Source organism: Mizuhopecten yessoensis, unplaced genomic scaffold (genome assembly GCF_002113885.1).
Source record: "Mizuhopecten yessoensis strain PY_sf001 unplaced genomic scaffold, ASM211388v2 scaffold431, whole genome shotgun sequence".
NCBI lineage: Eukaryota > Metazoa > Mollusca > Bivalvia > Pectinida > Pectinidae > Mizuhopecten > Mizuhopecten yessoensis.
The window spans coordinates 1,432,828-1,454,732 of NW_018403543.1; the positions used below are offsets into that span (position 1 = coordinate 1,432,828).

At 36.6% G+C, this 21,905-nt stretch overlaps 1 protein-coding gene across 1 annotated transcript in view; it reads right to left on the reverse strand.

The window, feature by feature from the left end:
- Window positions 1–4,264: 4,264 nt before the first annotated feature.
- The window catches only part of LOC110449147 (solute carrier family 43 member 3-like), a 51,116-nt gene continuing 33,475 nt past the window's right edge, over window positions 4,265–21,905 (reverse strand). The window contains exons 5-10 of the mRNA XM_021495804.1: window positions 16,272–16,455; window positions 11,935–12,102; window positions 11,017–11,118; window positions 9,743–9,929; window positions 7,643–7,763; window positions 4,265–5,795 (exon numbers count right to left, since the gene is read on the reverse strand). Of these exons, the coding sequence (XP_021351479.1) occupies window positions 5,631–5,795; window positions 7,643–7,763; window positions 9,743–9,929; window positions 11,017–11,118; window positions 11,935–12,102; window positions 16,272–16,455 (927 nt within the window). The 3' untranslated portion in view covers window positions 4,265–5,630. The remainder of the gene's footprint in view (window positions 5,796–7,642; window positions 7,764–9,742; window positions 9,930–11,016; window positions 11,119–11,934; window positions 12,103–16,271; window positions 16,456–21,905) is intronic.

The window sequence follows — 21,905 nt, forward strand, 5'->3', positions numbered from 1 at the left end:
AATTACCGATGCAATATCATATATTTCATTTTAAAAAAGCGTCAACTTTTACTACAATGAGGATATGAACATGATGTTTTTCACCGGTGAAAAACAATGATACTTTCTCAGATTTAATACCGATCACAAAACCAGAGAACACAGTCGCTATACTCTAAAAGTTTTAATGTGTGTATGGTCAGTATTTGCTTTCATTGTCACTTAATAGGAAGGCGACGTCATTGGCTGATTTTGTCCGTCTTAAACCACTTCCGCTGTTAGTTACCGGGTCATTTTCTTTATCTTCAAATTCTAAAAATATGATAACCAGAATATAACTCGCTTCCCTCTTGAAAAGCATAGATATTTTACTTATGTGGTAGAATGCTCGTGCTGGCATGAAACTGTCGAATTATTCTACCACAATGGTGAAAGATATTTGGTATTCAATAAAAAAATAAAATAAGCAATGTTCCATGTATCGTTATCAGACTGTCTCTTAAACGCGAACGGTCAAGTAATTCCATTGTAACCTATATTCAAAATTAAGCACAGCGTCACATTTCCATTTGTCCGTTTTACTCAAATAGCAGTAGTTCGATGCTTCATGCATGTTTTTCCAGTCGTTAAAGTCTCCGTTAACTATATGTCCACCGTGTCTTTCCCATAGTTAATACTATATCAATGTGTCAACTGTATGTATTCCTGAGAAATATTCTATTCACTCTGAAAAATATTTTGTTTATAGCCAAGAGATGAACGCCGTATGAGAGAAAAATAAATTTATCAAATAGTTGACCAATTTTACTTAGCCATAACGCCATGTCATATATATATTGTAATACAGATGTATAATAACACCTTAAAGTGTTGCGATTGGTCAAAACCAAAATTCCTACGCCACTTTAGGTACTACTTTAATTAGCCACACAGGTATTTTCATTAAATTTGAAACGTATATTTTGTCATTATTACTTTCGATTTCATTGCATTTTGGTTATTATTTGAGAAAAAACTAAACTTTGCATACTCTGATCAGACAACTTCTTAACACTTTTTAAGCCTTCTGTAAAGATTAATTTATATTGATGCGTGTAGTAGATTCCATGTATGTGTGTGAGGTTCATATTTCCATATAAAACCTACAAAACTCTGTCTCACCAACTGTAATCGTCCTAGTTAAAGAGGTATCCTTACGTCATACCATAACGCTACTGTCACTGGGCCCCAAAACGGGAAAGGTTTTAGATAATAACCTACGTAATTTATACCAGAGTGTCAATTCCAAAAATGTTTGTTCATTTCTCATAAATTGGTACCACCCACTTTTCTTTTTCTTTTACAAGTTGGTATTTCTAGCACGTGGTTCTATAAATAGAACACGAAATTTTACCAGGGTCACGTAAGCCCTTGGACACGTGAAACTACACTGAGAGGGACACTTTTGTATTTTGGCTAATATTGAGGATAAACTATCAATATCAACAGAACACTATACTTAGTTTTGATGCTTTAGAATCAGCGGAGGTTCTGGTTAAATGTCTTCACCAAACTACTATGAGATTTAAAAGCATGGAACATAAATTAAAAGCAGTTTTGTTTTTGGTAATTATTCTTGCCTTTTAACTGTCTGTATAACCATATATCATCAGAACCCAACCAATCTTATATTCAGTTAAATACATATCAAATGGAAATTGCATTCATAGTAAGAGTTCAATGCATTGCATGGCGGTTTAATAGGCCGTTTTCCCACGACTGCAAGTGTCCCGTTTTGGTTATAGATACGGTTAGTAACCAATTATAATAAATAATGATGAAAGTGACCTCTTTACTACGATACAGATCAATGAAAAACCAAGTGTAATGGATTTAAATAAAAAAAGATTCCTTCAACTGATATGAAACGCTTGGTTAAGTTAGTTTAATGTGTCCGTAAATGCGTGCAATATTTTGGATCTTTATCTTTCTTTCTACTACCGTTTATTTCCCAACGCCTTGCTTGGCGATACCTCACTTTTGGTTTTAAAGTTGAGCGTTCGCCCAGGTGAGGAAGGCAATTAGTTCTGTTCCAAGGCCGGGAAATACCAAAGTCCTTAAAATGGTAGTTGCTATTCCATGCTTAATGTTCAGCATTAAGGGGAATTAATGCCAGCAACTGGTTCACCCGTTGTCAGTATAATGTGACCGGGCGGAATGCTGTGCTTGGTTCCTTCGGCATGGCATTTCAGTGAGATAGCACTATAAAGTCGGCATCAGATTCGCGCTATCACAAGGAGGCAAGCACACCAACATACCATGTCTCCTGCACACAAATGCACGCGCGGGCGCACGCACGCATACACTACACACATGGTGACACGTCCTTAATAACATTAGCTGTTAATAGGACGTTAAAGAAAATCAAACCCAACTTAACCGTACCTACGTCAATATCCTTTGTAAAAACTATGTCGAATAGAAAATTAAACGACTGACATTGGTAGTGAAAAATGTATTTCAAACGTCGCATTAACAAAACAGATGAAATATTTGGATTATTTTCCAAATATTAAATAGTTTTATAAGTAAACGTACCATCACATGGTTCATATATGAAAATCAAATCTATTAAAAAAATGTAAAATATCATGTATATAACAATGAACAACAGGTAAATATCTATTATTTGTACAAACTTAATATATTAAAAATAACACCAGTCCGTTTCGAATTCTCTTAAACATTAACCTTTGTTTTTTCCAGTTTTTCGAAGAGGTGGTTAAGAGTGTCTTAATGCATATATAAGTATGTCAATGAAATGTTTTATAGGACACAAATTAATGTTAATTAAGACACAAATATTAATGTTATAAACATTGTATAAGACACAGATAGGATTTGCTTGTATTTAAGGTAATAACACAGTACAGGTAAGATTGCACCATAGTTTTGGTAAAAGATATATTAAGAAAGAGTATTTGCAATATCTATTCAAAACGTTTCCAAATTGCAGTTGCAGAATGTATTGTATTCGATATTCTGTCAAGCTCTTGTGCATAGAAATATCTTGATCCATTCAAATGTATTCTCAAACTGTATTACGTAAATCTTGCAGTGATCATTTCAACCCGTCACAAGTCGATACAAGATAATCTTTTTCTCTAACAATGGTTTGACCTATCAATCATTTAAAGTGGTTAAAACACACAGATATGTCAACTTTAATACCATGTCACTCATACTACTGCAGCTAAATTAACATTAGTAACGCGCGTTTTTATAAGCGCGGTAAAATAAAATAAGGCAAAGCATGATCGTCATTATTGCAAAATTCAATGTAAAACATTTACATATTACTCAGTTGTGCACCTATCCCACACCAAGAGGAAGTTAGCTTTTTCACTTAAGATAGTCTCTCTCATTAGTAGACAAACAATGAACATTTTGTAATTAAGTTTTAAGAAAAAAAAGTTCAAGTACATTTGAAAGTAACAGGGCTCAGTTTAATACCAAATGAATTTAACAGAAATTTAAAGCTGAAAGTAAACCTTATTATGAAATAGATTTATATTCAAAAATTTAAACATGTACATGTAAGATTAAAAACGATTATCTGAAAACAAAAACAAAAACAAAAATCAAAACGTAATAACAAATTGTAGTTTTATGATACTTTTTCGGAAAAAAAAAACATCTTGTATTTTGTATTTGTGTCGTGAGCGACTCTTTAAGCTACATGCGTTGATCAACTGGGTCAAGATATGTACCAACGGTCAGGATGTTTTTGTCTTGTGTGTTGATGCTCTGGTCGGACAATATATACATAAATATCGAGATATAATGCTTATATTGTCGATAAAGAGATAATACATACATTATTATATAAGCTGGAGAATACTTTGGTCAACCAAACCACATGCACAGTGGTTGTAATGCTTCAATTTGAAAGTAATATTCTTAACACTGGTTAACCCTACATGTTCGTGAGAAGATTAAGCCTGAACATAACAACTCCAACAACCCAGGTGGAGTATAAAATGGCGTGGGGTGGGTGTTGCGGTATCTGAGCTGTAGCATTCAAGTGAGGTGGCACTATAAATGAAGCACGGTCCCACTACAAACAAACCACAATACATCTCCAGCACACACACAGGCATGGACACATAGGGAGATATTAGCCAGGTGGCATAGGACTATTAGTTAGCGCCTAATAAGGCAGCTCCTGCGAATTCCTCAATATTGTATTGATTAATGTATATGTTAATTGTATTGACTGTATTAAATTGTATATCTATGTACTGTAAAGCGCTTTAGAGTGTCTTATGTTAGCTAGATAGGGTGCTATACCAAATGTTGTATATTATTAATATTACATTTCATTAAAGGCGTCTAATGTGGGTGTCCTGCTTCTGCCAAGGAGACATTGAAGAAACATCAATTGATCTGCTGCCCCCATTGCAACATATGGGATCTTCTCTCTACACCCTACAAGTAGCAGCCATTTTGTTTCTAGTGCCTTGCTTGGCAATACCTCACTTTTGGCCTTTATGTTGAGCGTTTGCCCATGTGGGGTTGACAATAAGTGCTGTCCCCAGGCCAGGAAATACCAAAGTCCTTTAACGGGTAGCTGTTATTTCCTGCTTAAAGTTCAGCATAAATGGTGTTCATAACAGCTGGTTCACCCGTTGTCAGTATAATGTAAACGGATGGAATACTGTGCTGGGTGCCTTCGGCATAGTATTTCATTTGAGACCCATTTCCCCTGTCTTTGGATTTTTTCTATGATAACATCAATGTGTCAGCGCTTTTTATATCTTGAACGTTATAGAAACAATACCTTTTCTACTTGTAACTTCCGATATGTTACCCTGTGTGAGTGGACAATCATGATACACGGAAAGAAAAAAAATGTTTACTTGGAATGTCTATTAACATCATCACGTCAACATTTCTACAAGAACTTATGGACGCTAGTTAGAGGTGTGTATATAGACATGATAGATTTGAACAAATAAGGAAAATTGTATCAAATCTCCCTGAAGTCAATTATGAGTTCATGAAATTATTCATAATTGAGATAAATTTCACTACTTCGACCTATCTTCAGACACATTCATATACAATGTGTACAGATCGTGTTTTGAATAACTCAATAAATGTTTGAGCCGAGCTTAATTATAAATTACGATATTAAAACGCCTTCCATACATGTACACTACCCTGGATCTAAATATGTAGATGGTATATGAAAAAACGAGTCACATGATATCGATGATTTATGATATTGGGAACACCACTAGACACTATGTGAGTAGCTACCATTGCTACATTTCATACAGTGTTATTTGTTCTGCTGCAAGATGACTTGATATATCAGTCGCCAGTTTCGATACATGCCACACATAATTGTTTGCTTCTGAACTGACCTGACGAACAGTTTAAGGGTGCCAGCATTAGTTGAATTCTACTGGTGTTCTTCATTGGTTTATTATCATGTTGGTCAGAACGGAAATCGAAAAGGAGGCTTACCGAGTGGCATCATCATATATTTGCCTTACAAGGCCACATTTTCTCCGTCCGTGTCCAATGTGGAAGACCTGTACATCTGTGGTTAAGTACACTTATTCTACACTGATTACATTATGATATGTCTCTAGTGGCACCACTCATCAAGTTTTCCTCAAGATATGGCCTTCCTCTGAATCAGTCGTGACCGGTGGCAGGAAGGCCTGTTCTGTGTTCGTGTCGGTGGTGCACTTCTTGAAACTCCGTATCCCTAACTGTAGCGGGTGTATAAACGTCACAAGGCAAAGGAACAGGAGAAAAATCGTCACCTGAAGGAACAATATTACAGGTACAGGCATATCGCAAAAATAAAGTGACATACAAACAAAAAAATGGTAACATTATTAGACATCGAATTTTTGTAATGATCGGAGTTGTTACTAAAATATAACGTTGACATGCAAGGTACCTAAACGTTATTGTAATAACACTTACGACAGCTGAACTGTGTTTTGTATTAACACACACGATAGCTAACACGTTTCTGTATTAACACACACGACAGCTAACACGTTTCTGTATTAACACTCACGATAGCTGACACGTTTCTGTATTTACACATACGACAGCTAAACTGTGCTTTGTATTAACACACACGACAGCTAACACGTTTCTGTATTAACACTCACTACAGCTAACACGTTTCTGTATTAACACACACGATAGCGAACACGTTTCTGTATTAACACACACGACAGCTAAACTGTGCTTTGTATTAACACACGCGATAACTAACACGTTTCTGTATTAACACTCACGACAGCTAACACGTTTCTGTATTTACACTCACGACAGCTAACACGTTTCTGTATTTACACTCACGATAGCTAACACGTTTCTGTATTAACACTCACGATAGCTGACACGTTTTTGTATTTACACATGCGACAGCTAAACTGTGCTTTGTATTAACACACACGATAACTAACACGTTTCTGTATTAACACTCACGACAGCTAACACGCTTCTGTATTTACACACACGACAGGTAACACGTTTCTGTATTAACACACACGATAGCGAACACGTTTCTGTATTAACACACACGATAGCTAACACGCTTCTGTCTTAACACACACGATAGCTAACACGTTTCTGTATTAACACACACGATAGCTAACACGTTTCTGCATTAACACACACGACAGCTAACACGTTTCTGCATTAACACAAACGACAGCTAATACGTTTCTGTATTAACACACACGACAGCTAACACGTTTCTGTATTAACACACACGATAGCGAACACGTTTCTGTATTAACACACACGATAGCGAACACGTTTCTGTATTAACACACACGACAGCTAACACGCTTCTGTATTAACACTCACGATAGCTAACACGTTTCTGTATTAACACCCACGATAGCTAACACGTTTCTGTATTAACACCCACGATAAGAAACACGTTTCTGTATTAACACACACGACAGCTAAACTGTGCTTTGTATTAATACTCACGATAGCTAACACGTTTCTGTATTAACACGCACGATAGCTAACACGTTTCTGTATTAACACACACGACAGCTAAACTTTGCTTTGTATTTACACTCACGATAGCTAACACGTTTCTGTATTTACACTCACGACAGCTAACACGTTTCTGTATTAACACACACGATAGCGAACACGTTTCTGTATTAACACACACGACAGCTAACACGTTTCTGTATTAACACACACGATAGCTAACACGTTTCTGTATTTACACACACGACAGTTAACACGTTTCTGTATTAACACACACGATAGCTAACATGTTTCTGTAATAACACACACGATAGCTAACATGTTTCTGTATTAACACACACGACAGCTACACTGTGTTTTGTATAAGCACTCAAGATGGATGAAGCGCTTCTCTAGATACACTGTCTAATTTACTTAAGTTTTGCTCTGTTAACAGGGAAATCTGTGAACAATAATTAAATATATGTCTCCATTCCTTTTTATCTAATATTCCTTTATAACCATTTTTCAACATATTATTCATTTAGGAATATGTAGGGAAGATACTGCATTACAACATAGCTCATATCATTTATTAAATATATATTCATTTAAATTTAGAAACAAAAAAACAAATTTAAAAAACTAATTAAGAACACACGTGCACATTGGCGTCCTCGTACGCGTCGAACCAGGAGAAGAAGCCGTATTGTAGCATACTGAAGAGTCCAGTGGAAAAGGTCATTATACCGTATAGGGCTCCAAAGTGTTGCTCCGGAAACCTGCAATACACAAGAAATCGCTGACAATTGTTTCAATACAAACATTTCCTACAACACCACAACTCCCTGACAACAATCATATCACAATTCATTAATATCAATCACAACATACCAACTCACTGACATCAATCACAACATCACGACTCACTGACGACAATCACAACACTACGACTGTTCAATGGCGAAGCAAATCATTTTTCAGAGTGTACATTTATGCTTACAGGGGGTCGAGCGTCCTTGACGCGGAGCGCTGGAGGATGGGAATGGTACGTGAGAGGGAGTTCACCTCCCATAGCTGAAAAAAATAATCCTACTAGGGTCTAGAAGCAATATCTCGTACTCTGGGAAATCCTTTTAGTCTGATTATTTACAAGTAAAACTCGACTTTTTCTGTGAATTGTGTTCTTCACTTAGTAGTTTTTGATTTTCGTAAACCTTCGAGATTATCCTTTGTGTATAGACATAACAACATTATTTTATCAGACTGAAATTTTGTTAAGATTTTTGTTATTTGTTTGTTATTTTTTTATGATTGATACACAAGGTCCATATTAATCATAAAAAAAATATTAATGAAAATATATGATAAAAAATATCTTGAAAATGTTAGTGTATGCTACGCCACTGCTGTCAATATCTAATACATACCTCAACTCAATTGCAAAACCTGCAATACACAACAACTCAATTACAAATCCTACAAACTCTTTTGAACAACCTGTCTCTACATTTTGGTATCAGAAATATTTGAAAGAAGTTTCATGAAATTAAGGTGAAACCTTAAGCCAGGAACCTGCATACTTTTTACACATTACCATGTAAACATTATGTAACTGTGACATCAACTTTTGCCGTATAACCTGTGGAAACGTCAAATGTTGACAGATGGACGAACGGCGGAACATCTTCACTAAGGGCGTGATATTACATGTATGCCCATTTGCGGTCTTTGAGGTTAAGTTGTTGTTCTCATTTTGTGTGTTTACCCGACAAGTCGTGAAATCCTCACAAGTTATGAAGATACTCTTGCAGTTCACCCCACAAGTGTAACAAGTTGAGGGAGCGGAAGGACAAGATGACGCCAATATAGGCTTGCCTTAAGGCGAACGTATACAAATAACAATACACCGCACACCTCGTGACGAATATTACAAAGCAAAAATTGCACTACAATACCACTCGTTGATGAATGTTGTAAAACACCAAAATTCGTAGACAAATTTTTCAAAACTCACTGAAATTCAATACACCACAACTCACTGACAAATCACATTTATAAACTGTAACATAAACATCAAAATACAATTTTGTCAAACACTTAATACTAGGAAGATATAGTCTTCTATATTTAAAAGATGTTGGTGTTTATGTCATTTGTACCTTTTTATTGAACAGTGTTAAAACACACTACAATAACTAGAGATTTGATATATATCGTATATATATTTTTATATATGTTTATAATTTTACCAGCTTCAGTGTTTCTAAACATTTTCTTCAGGTTGGTCAGTATGGCTTATGAAAAGTTCTTTTTACACAACCAATGCAATTGTCTATGTGACATTTAGATGACTAGTACGATATGTACACTGTCACCTTCATCAGACAAATGACCAGTGAAGCGTATGTACACAACGTTGTAAAATGTGGTACGGGATAGATGTCCGCAAAATCTATGTCGATTTCGGCTACGCTGTAAGCATATGTACAATAGTTGTTATGTATGTACCGAAATGACTCGATTCAGCTATGCTTTGTCGATTTTGTGGACAACTCGTACACATTTTACACCTTGTGTGCATACGCTTCACTGGTCATTTGTCTGATGAAGGTGACAGTGTACATATCGTACTAGTCATCCAAACGTCACATAGAAAATGTTATTGGTTGTGTAAAAAGAAATTTTCATAATTGGCTTCAGTGTTATCTATTTTGTGAGCGCTAATGGTGAACGTAGGTGATATTTAAAAGTAACCTACGCGTCGTTGACGAATGCCACTCCTATAGAGTAGAGGAAGGAGCGGTAGAGCGTGAACAGGACAAATGTCGGCACCATGACGCTGAGGTGTCCCACCAGGAGAAGCACGTATACCATGGACCCAAGGATCCCCGTCATTGTCATTGGCAACAAGACGGGCCGCCATACTCTAACCGGCAACGGATAGTCTGAAGGTCAAATAAAACAAATCAGGGTCAACCAATATAGGTCAAACACGTTTTTACAAAATAATATTCCCCCCAAAAAAGCCAAAATAGTTGTGTTTATTAAACGAAAAACAAAAATACCAAGGCCATTTCAAACTTCTACAACGTGGGTTCTATTGCCTCTAAGCAATGACCTTTTTTGTTGCAAATTTTGGATTTTATGTTTCCTGTTTCGAGTATATGTCATTGTCCTCAGCAAGATAGGGGACTGTTTTACACTATACCATCCAAGAGTTTATTAACAACTGCGTGATAGCATTCCTGTTGGGAATTCATACAGAGTGAAATTCTATTTGTTGGAAAACAAGAGGTTGAGGAACTTGAGCAAATATGGTCAAAATGAACAAACAATTGTTATTGCTAGAATTATGAGGATGCGCCTTTTCAATTTGTTAAATTGGACCATTTGAATATTATATCCATTTCGGAGACATCAGTGGTACTTCAGATGCAGATTAATCCAATATTGAAATACAGCTAAAAGGGGAAATACGTGTACAAAACCCCATTTAACTCTATGTTGGATGTGTTTTAATGCCTCATTGTGCCATAACCAATAGGCATTAAATTTTGCAGAAATAAAGTCTAACGTTAGGGCATCATGAAATTGGGGTTCGCCCCCAGATCAATCGGTCCCTGTATAGGAATATGAGGGGTGAAGTTAGAGAAGGGACGGAACAGGTTTTAGGCGATTACAGCAAAACTAGACCTCTGATTTTTCTGAAAGTACATGTAGTTACAATTAGATGTACTCTATTGGTTAAGATACTTTTTGTAACATTCCAAGTTCAAAATGACTGCAAACAGATCTTTTCACATTTTGCAACAAGAGTGAAACCTAGTTTTGTATGCATCTGTATCACATTTCGTCCCACAAGTTATATTCGAACACATCACATTGACACCTCCTTTACACCATTCGGCTACACGAGATAATGTTTTATACCTGGTACTAGTGAACTCCAGCAGTAGGGTTTCGGTAAACCTGGTTTTCACCCATTATTTATTATGGTAAGCACAATGTAATGTTTATTATTTGTGAACTCACTATGATATCGTCTGCGTTGACAGTCATAACTCATCCCCGCCAGCAGTCCCGCCACTACCGTACACATGGTGGTATAGGCAAACACACCAAGGTATTTACTGACTGTAGAGTAGAGAATATAATATCAGTGTTACCCTACAATTTTAATCAATGTATTGCCATTATGGTAGGGAGGCACGATGCATTGTTTCTCCAAGATAGATCATGCTTCATGAAGGCGAAAGCCCCGAGTTATACATGATTAACAAGAGGAGAAACAAAGAATCGTGATTCACTATCAAAACGGCAATCAGTATTTTATTATGCCAAAAAAGAGAGGAATAATCCAATAACACAAATAATCAGGTTCAGTCATTCGGAACTCGGTCATGGATTGCTCTTGCGTATTCTTATAAAGAGTCTCCGAATAATGGATATATGATCAAGGAAACCTCGAGCGCGTGAGGATGATATATTGTTTAATTGCCCTGTCATGTGATCAATAGCATCCAATTCAATCAGACACGCTGTTATAAAGATGAAGGTAAAGTGATGGGAACAGTGTACCTGTTTTACCTCGTTGGAGCAGAAAAGAATGGTCAAATGTTGGCGTAAGTGCAGGGCTTTTGAACAACCCTTTCTGTTTGTCAGAACATTTTAGCGTTCCATTAGTAAACGCATGTACAGTATCAGGCTTTAACTTAAGGATTTAAAAGCATTGGAGAATAAAGTCGCTGGGTTATATACTTTCAAGGCTAAATACGTCGTAACTAATGTGTGGGCTGCAACATTCACAATTGTGATGATCCTTTCTCCAAAGCCCTCAAACAATACACATTAGGTGTTGATGAACGTGTCACACACACTCGAGTGACCATGATAAAGATGTTGGTGAACGTGTCACACACACTCGAGTGACCATGACAAAGCTATACTTACTGACTTGTTTGTTACTAGACAACTGCTCTAGGTTGACGTTGACCAGTCCGATAAAGGTGACGAACGTGACAGTATTGATGCTCATCCAGGCCACGTGCACGAGGTACGTAGGTGACAGTATGCATGCGCGTATAGATGTTTCGTCCGTCTCCCTCTGGTGCTTAAAACCTGCAGTAAAGTATGTTTACAACTTAGCATCAACCATTATAAAGTGATATCGTTTGGTTGCCCGGGTAGATTCAGCAGTTAACTCTTTCACCCCTGAAATTTCATAATAAACTACTCCAACCATTGAATTGGAAGGGTTCAAATGTGTCTTCAGGGGTGAATGAGTTAAGCTCATCGATTTCATTAAGGAATATTTATCTATTTTGGTCAGGTTATGAAGTAATGACTCCACTTGGGCACGAGGAAATTTATCGCATCCGTCTATGATAAATTTAAATGTGCTCAGCTGGAATTATCACCTAATAACTTGACCAAAATAGAAAAAGCTATTCCTTATATTCACAGCATTTTTCTGGTGATGTTTCAGTTCAGAACTATTCTATTTATCAGTCAAATCAGGGGACACAAGTTTCATTTTCAAAACATAATAACGTGCGATCGGTTCAATAAAAGTAACAGCCTGAAATTTGCATAAGCCTTGGTTAACTCCGCCCATGTTTTATGTGTCAATTGTCATATATATGGACATATAAATTCCCTACACTGTAACCAGTTTCCGAGAATAAAACTTGTCATTGTCATTGCCCACATTTAATGTTAATGACGTCACAAAATTGTGTCTAGTTCTTGTAAAATTTGCAAAGTTCCGCCCACTTGTATTGTTGCCAACGTAACAGGAAATTTGTCCCAATGGTAAGGTTAATTATGAGACGACAACTCCTGTTTGCGGGAACAATGGGTATTGAGTGAGTGTCAGTAAAGACTGTAAATATATTTAAGTAGCGCACATACATTTATCAATATTTGCGCGTGTGTGTATGTATGGATAAGAGGGTTTGGAGGGCTATACAAGTGCTGTGCACGCGAGTGTGTGCCTGTAGTACTATTATCGCAGCAGTAGCAGAAGCAATAGAAGTAACAAAAAGGAGTTATCTGCCTTTGTACACGTAATGTTTTAATACGTGAGGCCTACTGCATCCTCGATACTCCAGAAGTTACGCTCACTTACGCTCTCTGCACCCCTAGAATATGTCAAAGAGACCCCTGCCCTGGAGTATCGAGGACGGTCCTATTGACGTGGATCGGAGTGCTATACCTCCGATATGAAAACTTCATGAAATTAATAAAATAATATAAAATATATACACATGTATAATTGATATTCACTAAACAGTCTGTTGACAGATGCACCTCATATTATGCTGTGTATATATTTATATGGGTGTCACTTATTCCTTATATTTTTCTCGTCATTTTTTCAATACACAAGTACCAGGTAGTAAGTCAAACCAACAACCAACCAAAAATGTCCACTAATGTTCTTTGCATGGCAGCCATTTTTTTCGCAATTGCTGGTATATAGTTTTGTTTTCTTGTAAAAGGTACCAGTTTGATAGGCCAGTTAAACTGATACGGGGCAACAATACCACTCTTGTATACACATTGTAATTATCGCCCGCTCCAAAATTACCGAATCTAGAAGCGTACCTACCATATACAGTACGTTTTAGAAGTTAGACCTCTAGTGTTTCTAGCCACCTAATTTGACCGTTAAGCTTTCACCTGTCGCTTTCCTATATATTTCTTATCTGATTTATCCTAAAAAAGAAATCCAATTTCATCATGACCTAGATTTTATTTCTACAAAATATCAAGCTGTTATGGCCTACTGAAGCATGAAATTGGGCACCCAACCTTTAAATGGAGAACTTTTAAAAAGTACATGTACCATCGTCTGCAACGAGGTATTGATATACAATACTCTCTCCGCCCTCCTATTACTAGATAGTCTCGGTCATTCCCGTAGGGAAATTACGGAAACTTCCGAGGAAAGCACAACTGATGAAGGGCTAAGATACTGTTCAGAAAAATCTCATAACACGATAAACAACACAGATGTGACTTCATCATACCCATATTGTGTCGGGTGCGTTCGGCATGATATTTCAGTGAGGTAGCTCTCTAAAGTAGGCATCAAATCCGCGCAATCGCAAGAAAGCAAATACACCAATTTATCAACTCAAACGCACATACACACAAGCACCCATACAAAACACACATGGAGCCACATCCTTCATTGACCTTAGCTGTTAATAGACGCTAATTCCAATGAAATAAACTAATCTTACCAAATAATCGTGTTATTTCAATTTTGCTGGGTTTTTCCTAGTCATACCCACGCTTTTCGCATATTGAAGGCATCAAGCCTCAGTTGCAGCTCGAGCTGCCCTCGAATGACATTCCCAGTTTCCGTTAGTATAGTCTACCTGCCACTCTTTTGACCAGCAATAAATTCAAAATGTAATACGTAGAGGTTCTTATATGACATTTTTGATAGCACACCCTTTATCAGCCTAAGACCTTGATATAAGTCCGAGGGCCGCAGTCTTGAGGGCTTGTATCAGATCAAGGGCTGACGAAGGGTGTGATATCAAAATAGCCATATAATAACCTTTTTATTATACATTTTTGAAAAACAAAACAAAATTAATTTCACAATTAATTGTTGTTGTGGTTTTTGCTATCGCGTGTGTCGGAAACCGAAGCGTGTAAAAGTAAAACTGAAATCCGTAGTGAAGAACCCGGATGACGTGATATCAGCCCGGGCTGATAACTAATTATTGGCCCGGGTTGGGGTAAAAACTGTTTATCAGCCCGGGCACTGATAACGCATACAACACTTGTATCACATGGGGAAAATGTATATTATCAGAGACAAAAGTGTGATTAATGTAGGTAAATCGCTGTTAATGCAATATTACATATACATGTTGACAGATGAAGCAGTTTATCAGGTATATCGTTAATACATGTAAGCAATTAAAATAGACTCATGAGAGAACCTAAGCCTCCTATAAAAACAAGTTGATTTGATCCACCCTCGTGAAACATGATTAATTGACGGGAAACATAGAATTGCGTTTCTCTACTGCAAGGTAAATGACTTATTTTATCATAGCGAAATAGAGTGAGGAGGATCAGGTTCCCTAGCTGTTGTTATCGTCGGGGTAATAAACGAAATATGATAAGCCCTTGTCAAATCCTTCGACACCTCTCCAACCTTCCCTTCTTTCTTGTCCCTCTCTCTCTCTCTTCATTACTCTTTTCTATATATCTTCTTCTAAATCAATACAATGGTACATAACACCTAACATCCTGGTTTCAACATGTGAAAATAGCCAAACTGTTGTTTTTTTTTCTTTTTTTTTGTATTTGTTTGCTTCTCAACTACAATGCATACAATATTATTCTATGTATCTTGTTTCAAACTTACAAAGAAAATCATTGTTTTTCTACATTGGTACCCAAAATAACCAGTATGTTGTTCTGAACGTTCAGTGTACATTACACATGCTCCCTATGAGTAAATATTTTAATGTAGATATACCTGTGTTAAAGTTTCCACGGCGGAGTACGTGTCAAACAGTGCTGACAATAACCTGAGAGTGTAACAAGAGAATGTCAAAACATAAGGTCAGGGCTGTACACACTAGTGTCACGTATCCCGCTGATATATGTTCGTGAACCAATTGACATCAGCGTTTCATGCATCGTCTGTGTGCGTGTACTTTCTTTCATCTATTTTTTTTTTTTTTTTTTTAATTAAAAAACAAAAACATACCAATGTAAACCATTTATTCTTAATATTTACTTGAGAAGTTCTTATACAAATTAGCGAACTCCAGGATATGTCCCCGTAAAACTACTGGATGTGTCCCCGTACACCAACTGGAGGTGTCCCCGTAAAACTACTGGAGGTGTCCCCGTACGCCAACTGGAGGTGTCCACGTAAAACAACTAGAGGTGTTCCCGTAAATATACTGAAAGTGTTCTCGTAAATACTGGAGGTGTCCTTGTAAAAACAACTGGAGGTGACTGCGTAAAACTACTGGAGGTGACCCCGTAAAACTACTGGAGGTGTCCCCGTAAAGCTACTGGAAGTGACTTCGCATCTACTGATGATGACTCTGAAAACTACAGGAGGTGTCCTAGTAAAACAACTGGAGGTGACTGCGTGAAACTACTGGAGGTGTCCCCGTAGAGCTACTGGAGATTTTCCCGCTAAATATTCTACCTCATTTACTGTACGCAATAGTATAAGGAGACAAATATCGTTATAACCAAATATACGTATTTGTATCATTTAGGTAAACTTTTCCTTTATTTACCTTTTATTTCTGCCAAAAGTCGCCCGCTCTTGATCTCCAGCTCGCACGACTTCCGGCGGATCTTCTGCTTTGTGATGTAGGACTTTGGCAGGAAGAGCACCGTACTTATGGTTAGCATTATGAGCCCAGAGCCCGCCAAACATACATAAAATATCCGACGGGATATGCCGTTCTCGTTCGCTATCTACAACATAGTCAAAATACAGCATTATAGCATAGCAAGTCTTTATAAAGTTCTCAAAATGTGCTGTAAAAAAACACTGCTGAAGTGCTCACAAGCACGACACATTTCCCCAAACGGTCAGTCTTCAATTATTTGACGTATGAACGTTTTCTAAATAGCTAATACTGCAAGTTAAACGCTATCAACGATATTTCACAAATCCTTATTCCCTATCCCGATACACGTGGTGAAAAGATAAATCGATAGTTCCTACAGGGAAAGACACCCTGGTAAATTAAACCGGAAGTGGATGGTTTCATTCAAAGAGACATTAATTAGAACACTATACTACAGCCTAAGGTAAAATGTCTGTCCTAAAAAAAGATGTCGCTACTCATCATTTGTTTTTGCTGGGTTGAAAAGAAAAGAACATAATTCTCATTGATGCAATTACGCAATGCAGCTAAAATGTACATTGTAACAGTTATCCCTTTTCTGTTTCTAATATAAACAAATCAAGCTTACGAATGACTGGGGTTGTCTATGACGTCGTGTGCCGAATGGAATTGCAGAGACGGACAGAAATGACCCAAGGTATTCCGTCTTTGCGTATTGCAGAGTTATCTGCTCTTGTGAGCAGGTATTGATTGTTGCGTCATTTGTTTGTGAGAGTAACGTCATCAATTTTCGAGAAAACGACGTACCAAACAAAGTACGTAACAATCAACACCTGCTCACAAGAGAAGATAACTCTGCAATACGCAAAGACGGAATAAACGATTACAGGATAACGTAATGATGGGTAGAGTACTCATTGAATAGCAAATAGCAAAATTTCTCCAAGGGGATCGATCTGCAATTTCTAAGATTTTGAAACGCTGTTCAGGACANGCAAAAAGAAAGAAAAATGAGAAACGTTTGAATAGATATTGGGTACAAGGACAAGGAAGGCGGATAGAAAGAAAAAAACAGCCTCCGGAAAGGGAGACCAAAAATTTCGACAGCATGGAACTATCATGAATGAATAAGGTTTGTAAAGGTAAATAGGTGGATTCCTGTCAGTGAAGTACCAGTCAAAATATCAGAGAGAACTGTAAAATGCCGTCTAGAACTGTTCGGTTATAAACGTGAAAATGTCAGGAAAATATTGTCATGAGAACTTGAGGAAAATTATACTTTCCCTAAAATATTTGTGTTGCTTTAGAAGAAATCTTCTTTATTTAGTGGTGCAAATTCGTCTCAACCATCTTATTACATTTTTGGCGAACGCAATATAAGTATATTACATACGAAACTCCGGCATTATTGCAACTCTATGAAAACGATTGATTTGTTCCGTGTTAAGATTGTTGATAATCTGTCGTGTGTTTATGGACATTCCTGTGAGGGTGTTGGCGAATTTTCTTAGAATGTAAGCTTTTTAATATAAAGCACGAGTTACGCTATTTCAAAACATAAGCTCGTTGAATATACATTGTACATCCAGTTAATTTATATTTATTTGGTAATGAAATTCTGTCCGTAAATACTAATACAGAGGTATTCAGACACGTGCATTTTTTCACCAAATCCAGCAACAGGTGATATGCCTTGTAAAATGCTATCATGTATATATCAATATGCACAGTATTATAGAGAAAAGGGTGTTGAAAGTTTATATAACTTGTGCTTAACACTCTGCTCACATTGGGGGCAGTAAATATGTTTAAATGAAAAACCTGCGTAGTAATTGTTTGCCAATTGTTTTTGTCTCTGGATATTGACCGATGAACAGTTTTTCAGAATGTGTGATTCTGTGAGTGAAAACAGCGACTTCCTGTTATATTAAACGGTTTAATAATTTCTAAGAGAAAAAAGTCCATCAATAAAAGTGGATTTCGACAGGGATTGTGTATAGTAGATTAAATTATGAGGATTAACTTGAATATATTGTTTATGTTATGTAGCTATAACACACACAAACGGAGTGTACTCTCATCATAAAACGCTTCGCGGTTTATTTAGAGTACACTCCGTTTTTTGGTGTGATATCTCCATAACATACAAAATATATTCAAGTTAATCCTTAAATAACACAGTTATCTCATATGCAAATTAAAACTAGCACAGATCATTGACAGTTATGTCTGCCGATGCAAACTATAACGGATATATTAATATAATATTAGAATATATGTTTGAAGGTTATTTTGTTTCATATTGGATATTAGATATTTATCTTGTTGGACAGCTGTATGTGCCGTGTACATTTGATGTCCAAACTCATTACATTTAATTGGTATCAACTTTAATATTTTTTATGTTGTCAGGTTTTAAGTATATATACATTTAAGTACTATGATTAATATATGCTAATTTTACACGATTCATCGTTGCATATTGGAATTTACTATTCATATAGTATAGCAATATAAAGCGATATCAGGGGGAATAACTACAAGCTACTACGTTGCACCAGGTGGCGCTTTTCTTGACGGTTTATTCAGTATTGCGTTGGTGCAGCTCAAGCAGAGAACATAGGCATTCAGTCTTAAGTAAATTATTTGAATTTAATTATGTTGTAATGTATTATCCCTTATGACGTAGGTTTATACAAAGGGTTTTTTGTGTCTTTTGTTAAGAGGACTTGGAAGGATGCCTTGTGACTGGGGACTAATGTGGGCCCCTTATGACGTAGGTTTATACAAAGTTTTTTTGTCTTTTGTTAAGAGGACATGGAAGGATGCCTTGTGACTGGGGACTAATGTGGGGGCCCTGTAGAAAAGGTGGTTCACTTCAGTGTCTTCTACGTATACGGAGAGAATATGGAAGAGACGAAAGTTTTGAGCTTATGTGCTGCACCCATAGACACACTTATGATCTTGTTTTTTATTTTTTATTTTAAAAGTGCATATACTTCTAAGTACTTGTACTATAAACGTTGATGCATGTATATCAATACCACTATTGTATTAAAGTATCTCAAATGCATATACTCTAAATATAATTATGCATTATGCATATAGGCGTTTTGGTTTGGTTTGTTTGTGATTCACGTCCTTTTAACAGCTAGGGTCATTTAAGGACGTGCCAAGTTGTGGTGATGGAGGAAACCCAGAGTTCCCGGAGAAAAAACCACCGATCAGTGGCCAGTACCTGGCGACTGCCCAACTTTGGCTTCGAACCCGTGACCCAGTGGTGGAGGGGTATAATGATAGCAGAATGTCACGCCTTAACCACTTGGCCACCGTGGCCCCGCATATAGGCGCATGTATATGTTTAATGTATCAACGTGTTAAGTACATGTACTTTTATAAATCAGTTGTACTTTGATACATCAGATATGTTATACATCCATGTTTCTGCGTGTTCAAATTTATAGAGCATCTCTTTTCACAATTAAAGAAAAACAATCAGAATTTGTTAAAGGGTTCAGAAAATATGCCTACTTTCGGTTGGCATATTTCAATATCTGCCTCAGGGTTATAGAAATATATATACATCCGGTTTGTCTGTGTGCGCACAAGGTAAAATGCAATATTCTTGCAATGTGATTCAAACAAATGAATACCAAAGTACAATAATATTATGAGTATATTCTACTCTGCTGCAACTCAAACATTTTTAGATCTGTGCAAAACTTTATTAAACAGCAAGAGATTTTGAGTTCAAATTGTAATAACAATTGTATATATTTATTGTCATTATTGTAATGTCATTTCAAATGTATATTGGGAGAAGGCGTTGATAAGTTGTTATAACTTGTGCCTAATCCCTTGTCTAATTTTGGCAATAAATATGTTTAAACTAAACTAAAAAAACTCTGCTGCAAACAATATTTGTCAAAAGATAAAATATATTTGTCTATCCGGTTTACATTTGCGCACACACGGACGACATTAATAATAATGTTATAGGGCATACTATACTATACATTAAACTTAATTTTTAATATCTGTTTAGGAGTAAAGGCTTCATCTGCATTATACGTTCGCAATTGTAATATGCTTTTAAGAGCAACTGACGATAGCCCTTCAAACCTTATTCCATCAACATAGGTCAAAATGTGATTGGTATGTATCTACTTCCGGTNGGGGGGGGGGGGGGGGGGGGGGGGGGGGGGGAGGTATTGAGTTTAACGTTCTCGCAACTACCAAGGTCGTTACGACAACATGCGGTAGGATATATCTTATAGATACAATGATATAAATTACAATACAGGACCAGGTACTGGAAATCTGTGCTGGCTGTAATAAACATTGATAGCTACTTATAGATATAATTTACAATACATGACCAGGTACTGGAAATCTGTGCTGTCTGTAGCAAACATTGATATACAGCTGGTATAACCTTGGTTTTGCCGTGTCCCTTAAACAGAACACAAGGAAGAAACCACAACCCCGGCTCGAGATTCAATAGGGGTCACACATGAGTCACCTCTTATGATCCTGCACCAGTTCGCCGATGTGGTACATATTTTTCATATTTGAATTTTACGCTTGGAATAAGATTCGTTTACATCAACAGGTGATGCATTAAGGCTATACTGTGGACCTTTCCTGAAAGCAGTAGTTACTACAAGAAGGGTCTACTATGCCTTCAAAAACTCCTGCTTTAAGCATACATATGCATAAATTTGTATGCGTACATGTATTGTTATTTTGATGCATACATGCATGTAAAGCGTTGAAAATGAATAAACAACTCTATGATAAGTACTGAATAAATTAACTTAAATGTATATACATGCGTTGTATATATATGTGTGACGATATTAATGTATTTTTCTTCACCTAAATACTCTCACTGGCACATGTACATATAACTATAAAATAGGCAGAATCTCCGAAACAGTTCATAGGGTCTACAGTACAGTACATAGATCTGTTGTAGGTCTGGCAAAAATGACATCAAAACTTATCCAATAAATACAAATTAAAAATATATCAAGCAAACAATACTTTGGAAAATCTATAAACTAATAGTGTGGGTTTTTTTTAAAAGGAATTTAATGATGATTATTCTTAAATCTGCAAAATAAACAGGAACGTCCAAACCTTATTTAATAACGGATCCTTCATTTTTTTTCCCTATTTAGTATTTACATCGTATGTAACAACAACAACAACAACAACAACATCATCAACAACAACAACGATATACAAGGTTACCGCGAGCGGTATATAATACGCCCGTCACACATTGAATGAGCAGTTGTTTGTATGATAGAAATATATGAAGTATTTGTGAGTAATTGATATTAAAAGAGAAATCATTCAACATAACTGGTAGATCAATGAGTGCAATACAACATCATGGAACGCATGCATCGCATTAATGAAACCAAGGGTAATAACTCCAGTAATTACGGTCGGATAATAGCGGTTATCAAACTTGTCCAAGCTTTCATGGTAATTAACCTTGTTGTGAAGTTTGAAGTTAATCCGTTAATAATTACTCGAGATATCGAGCGGACACTGTTTCGGCAA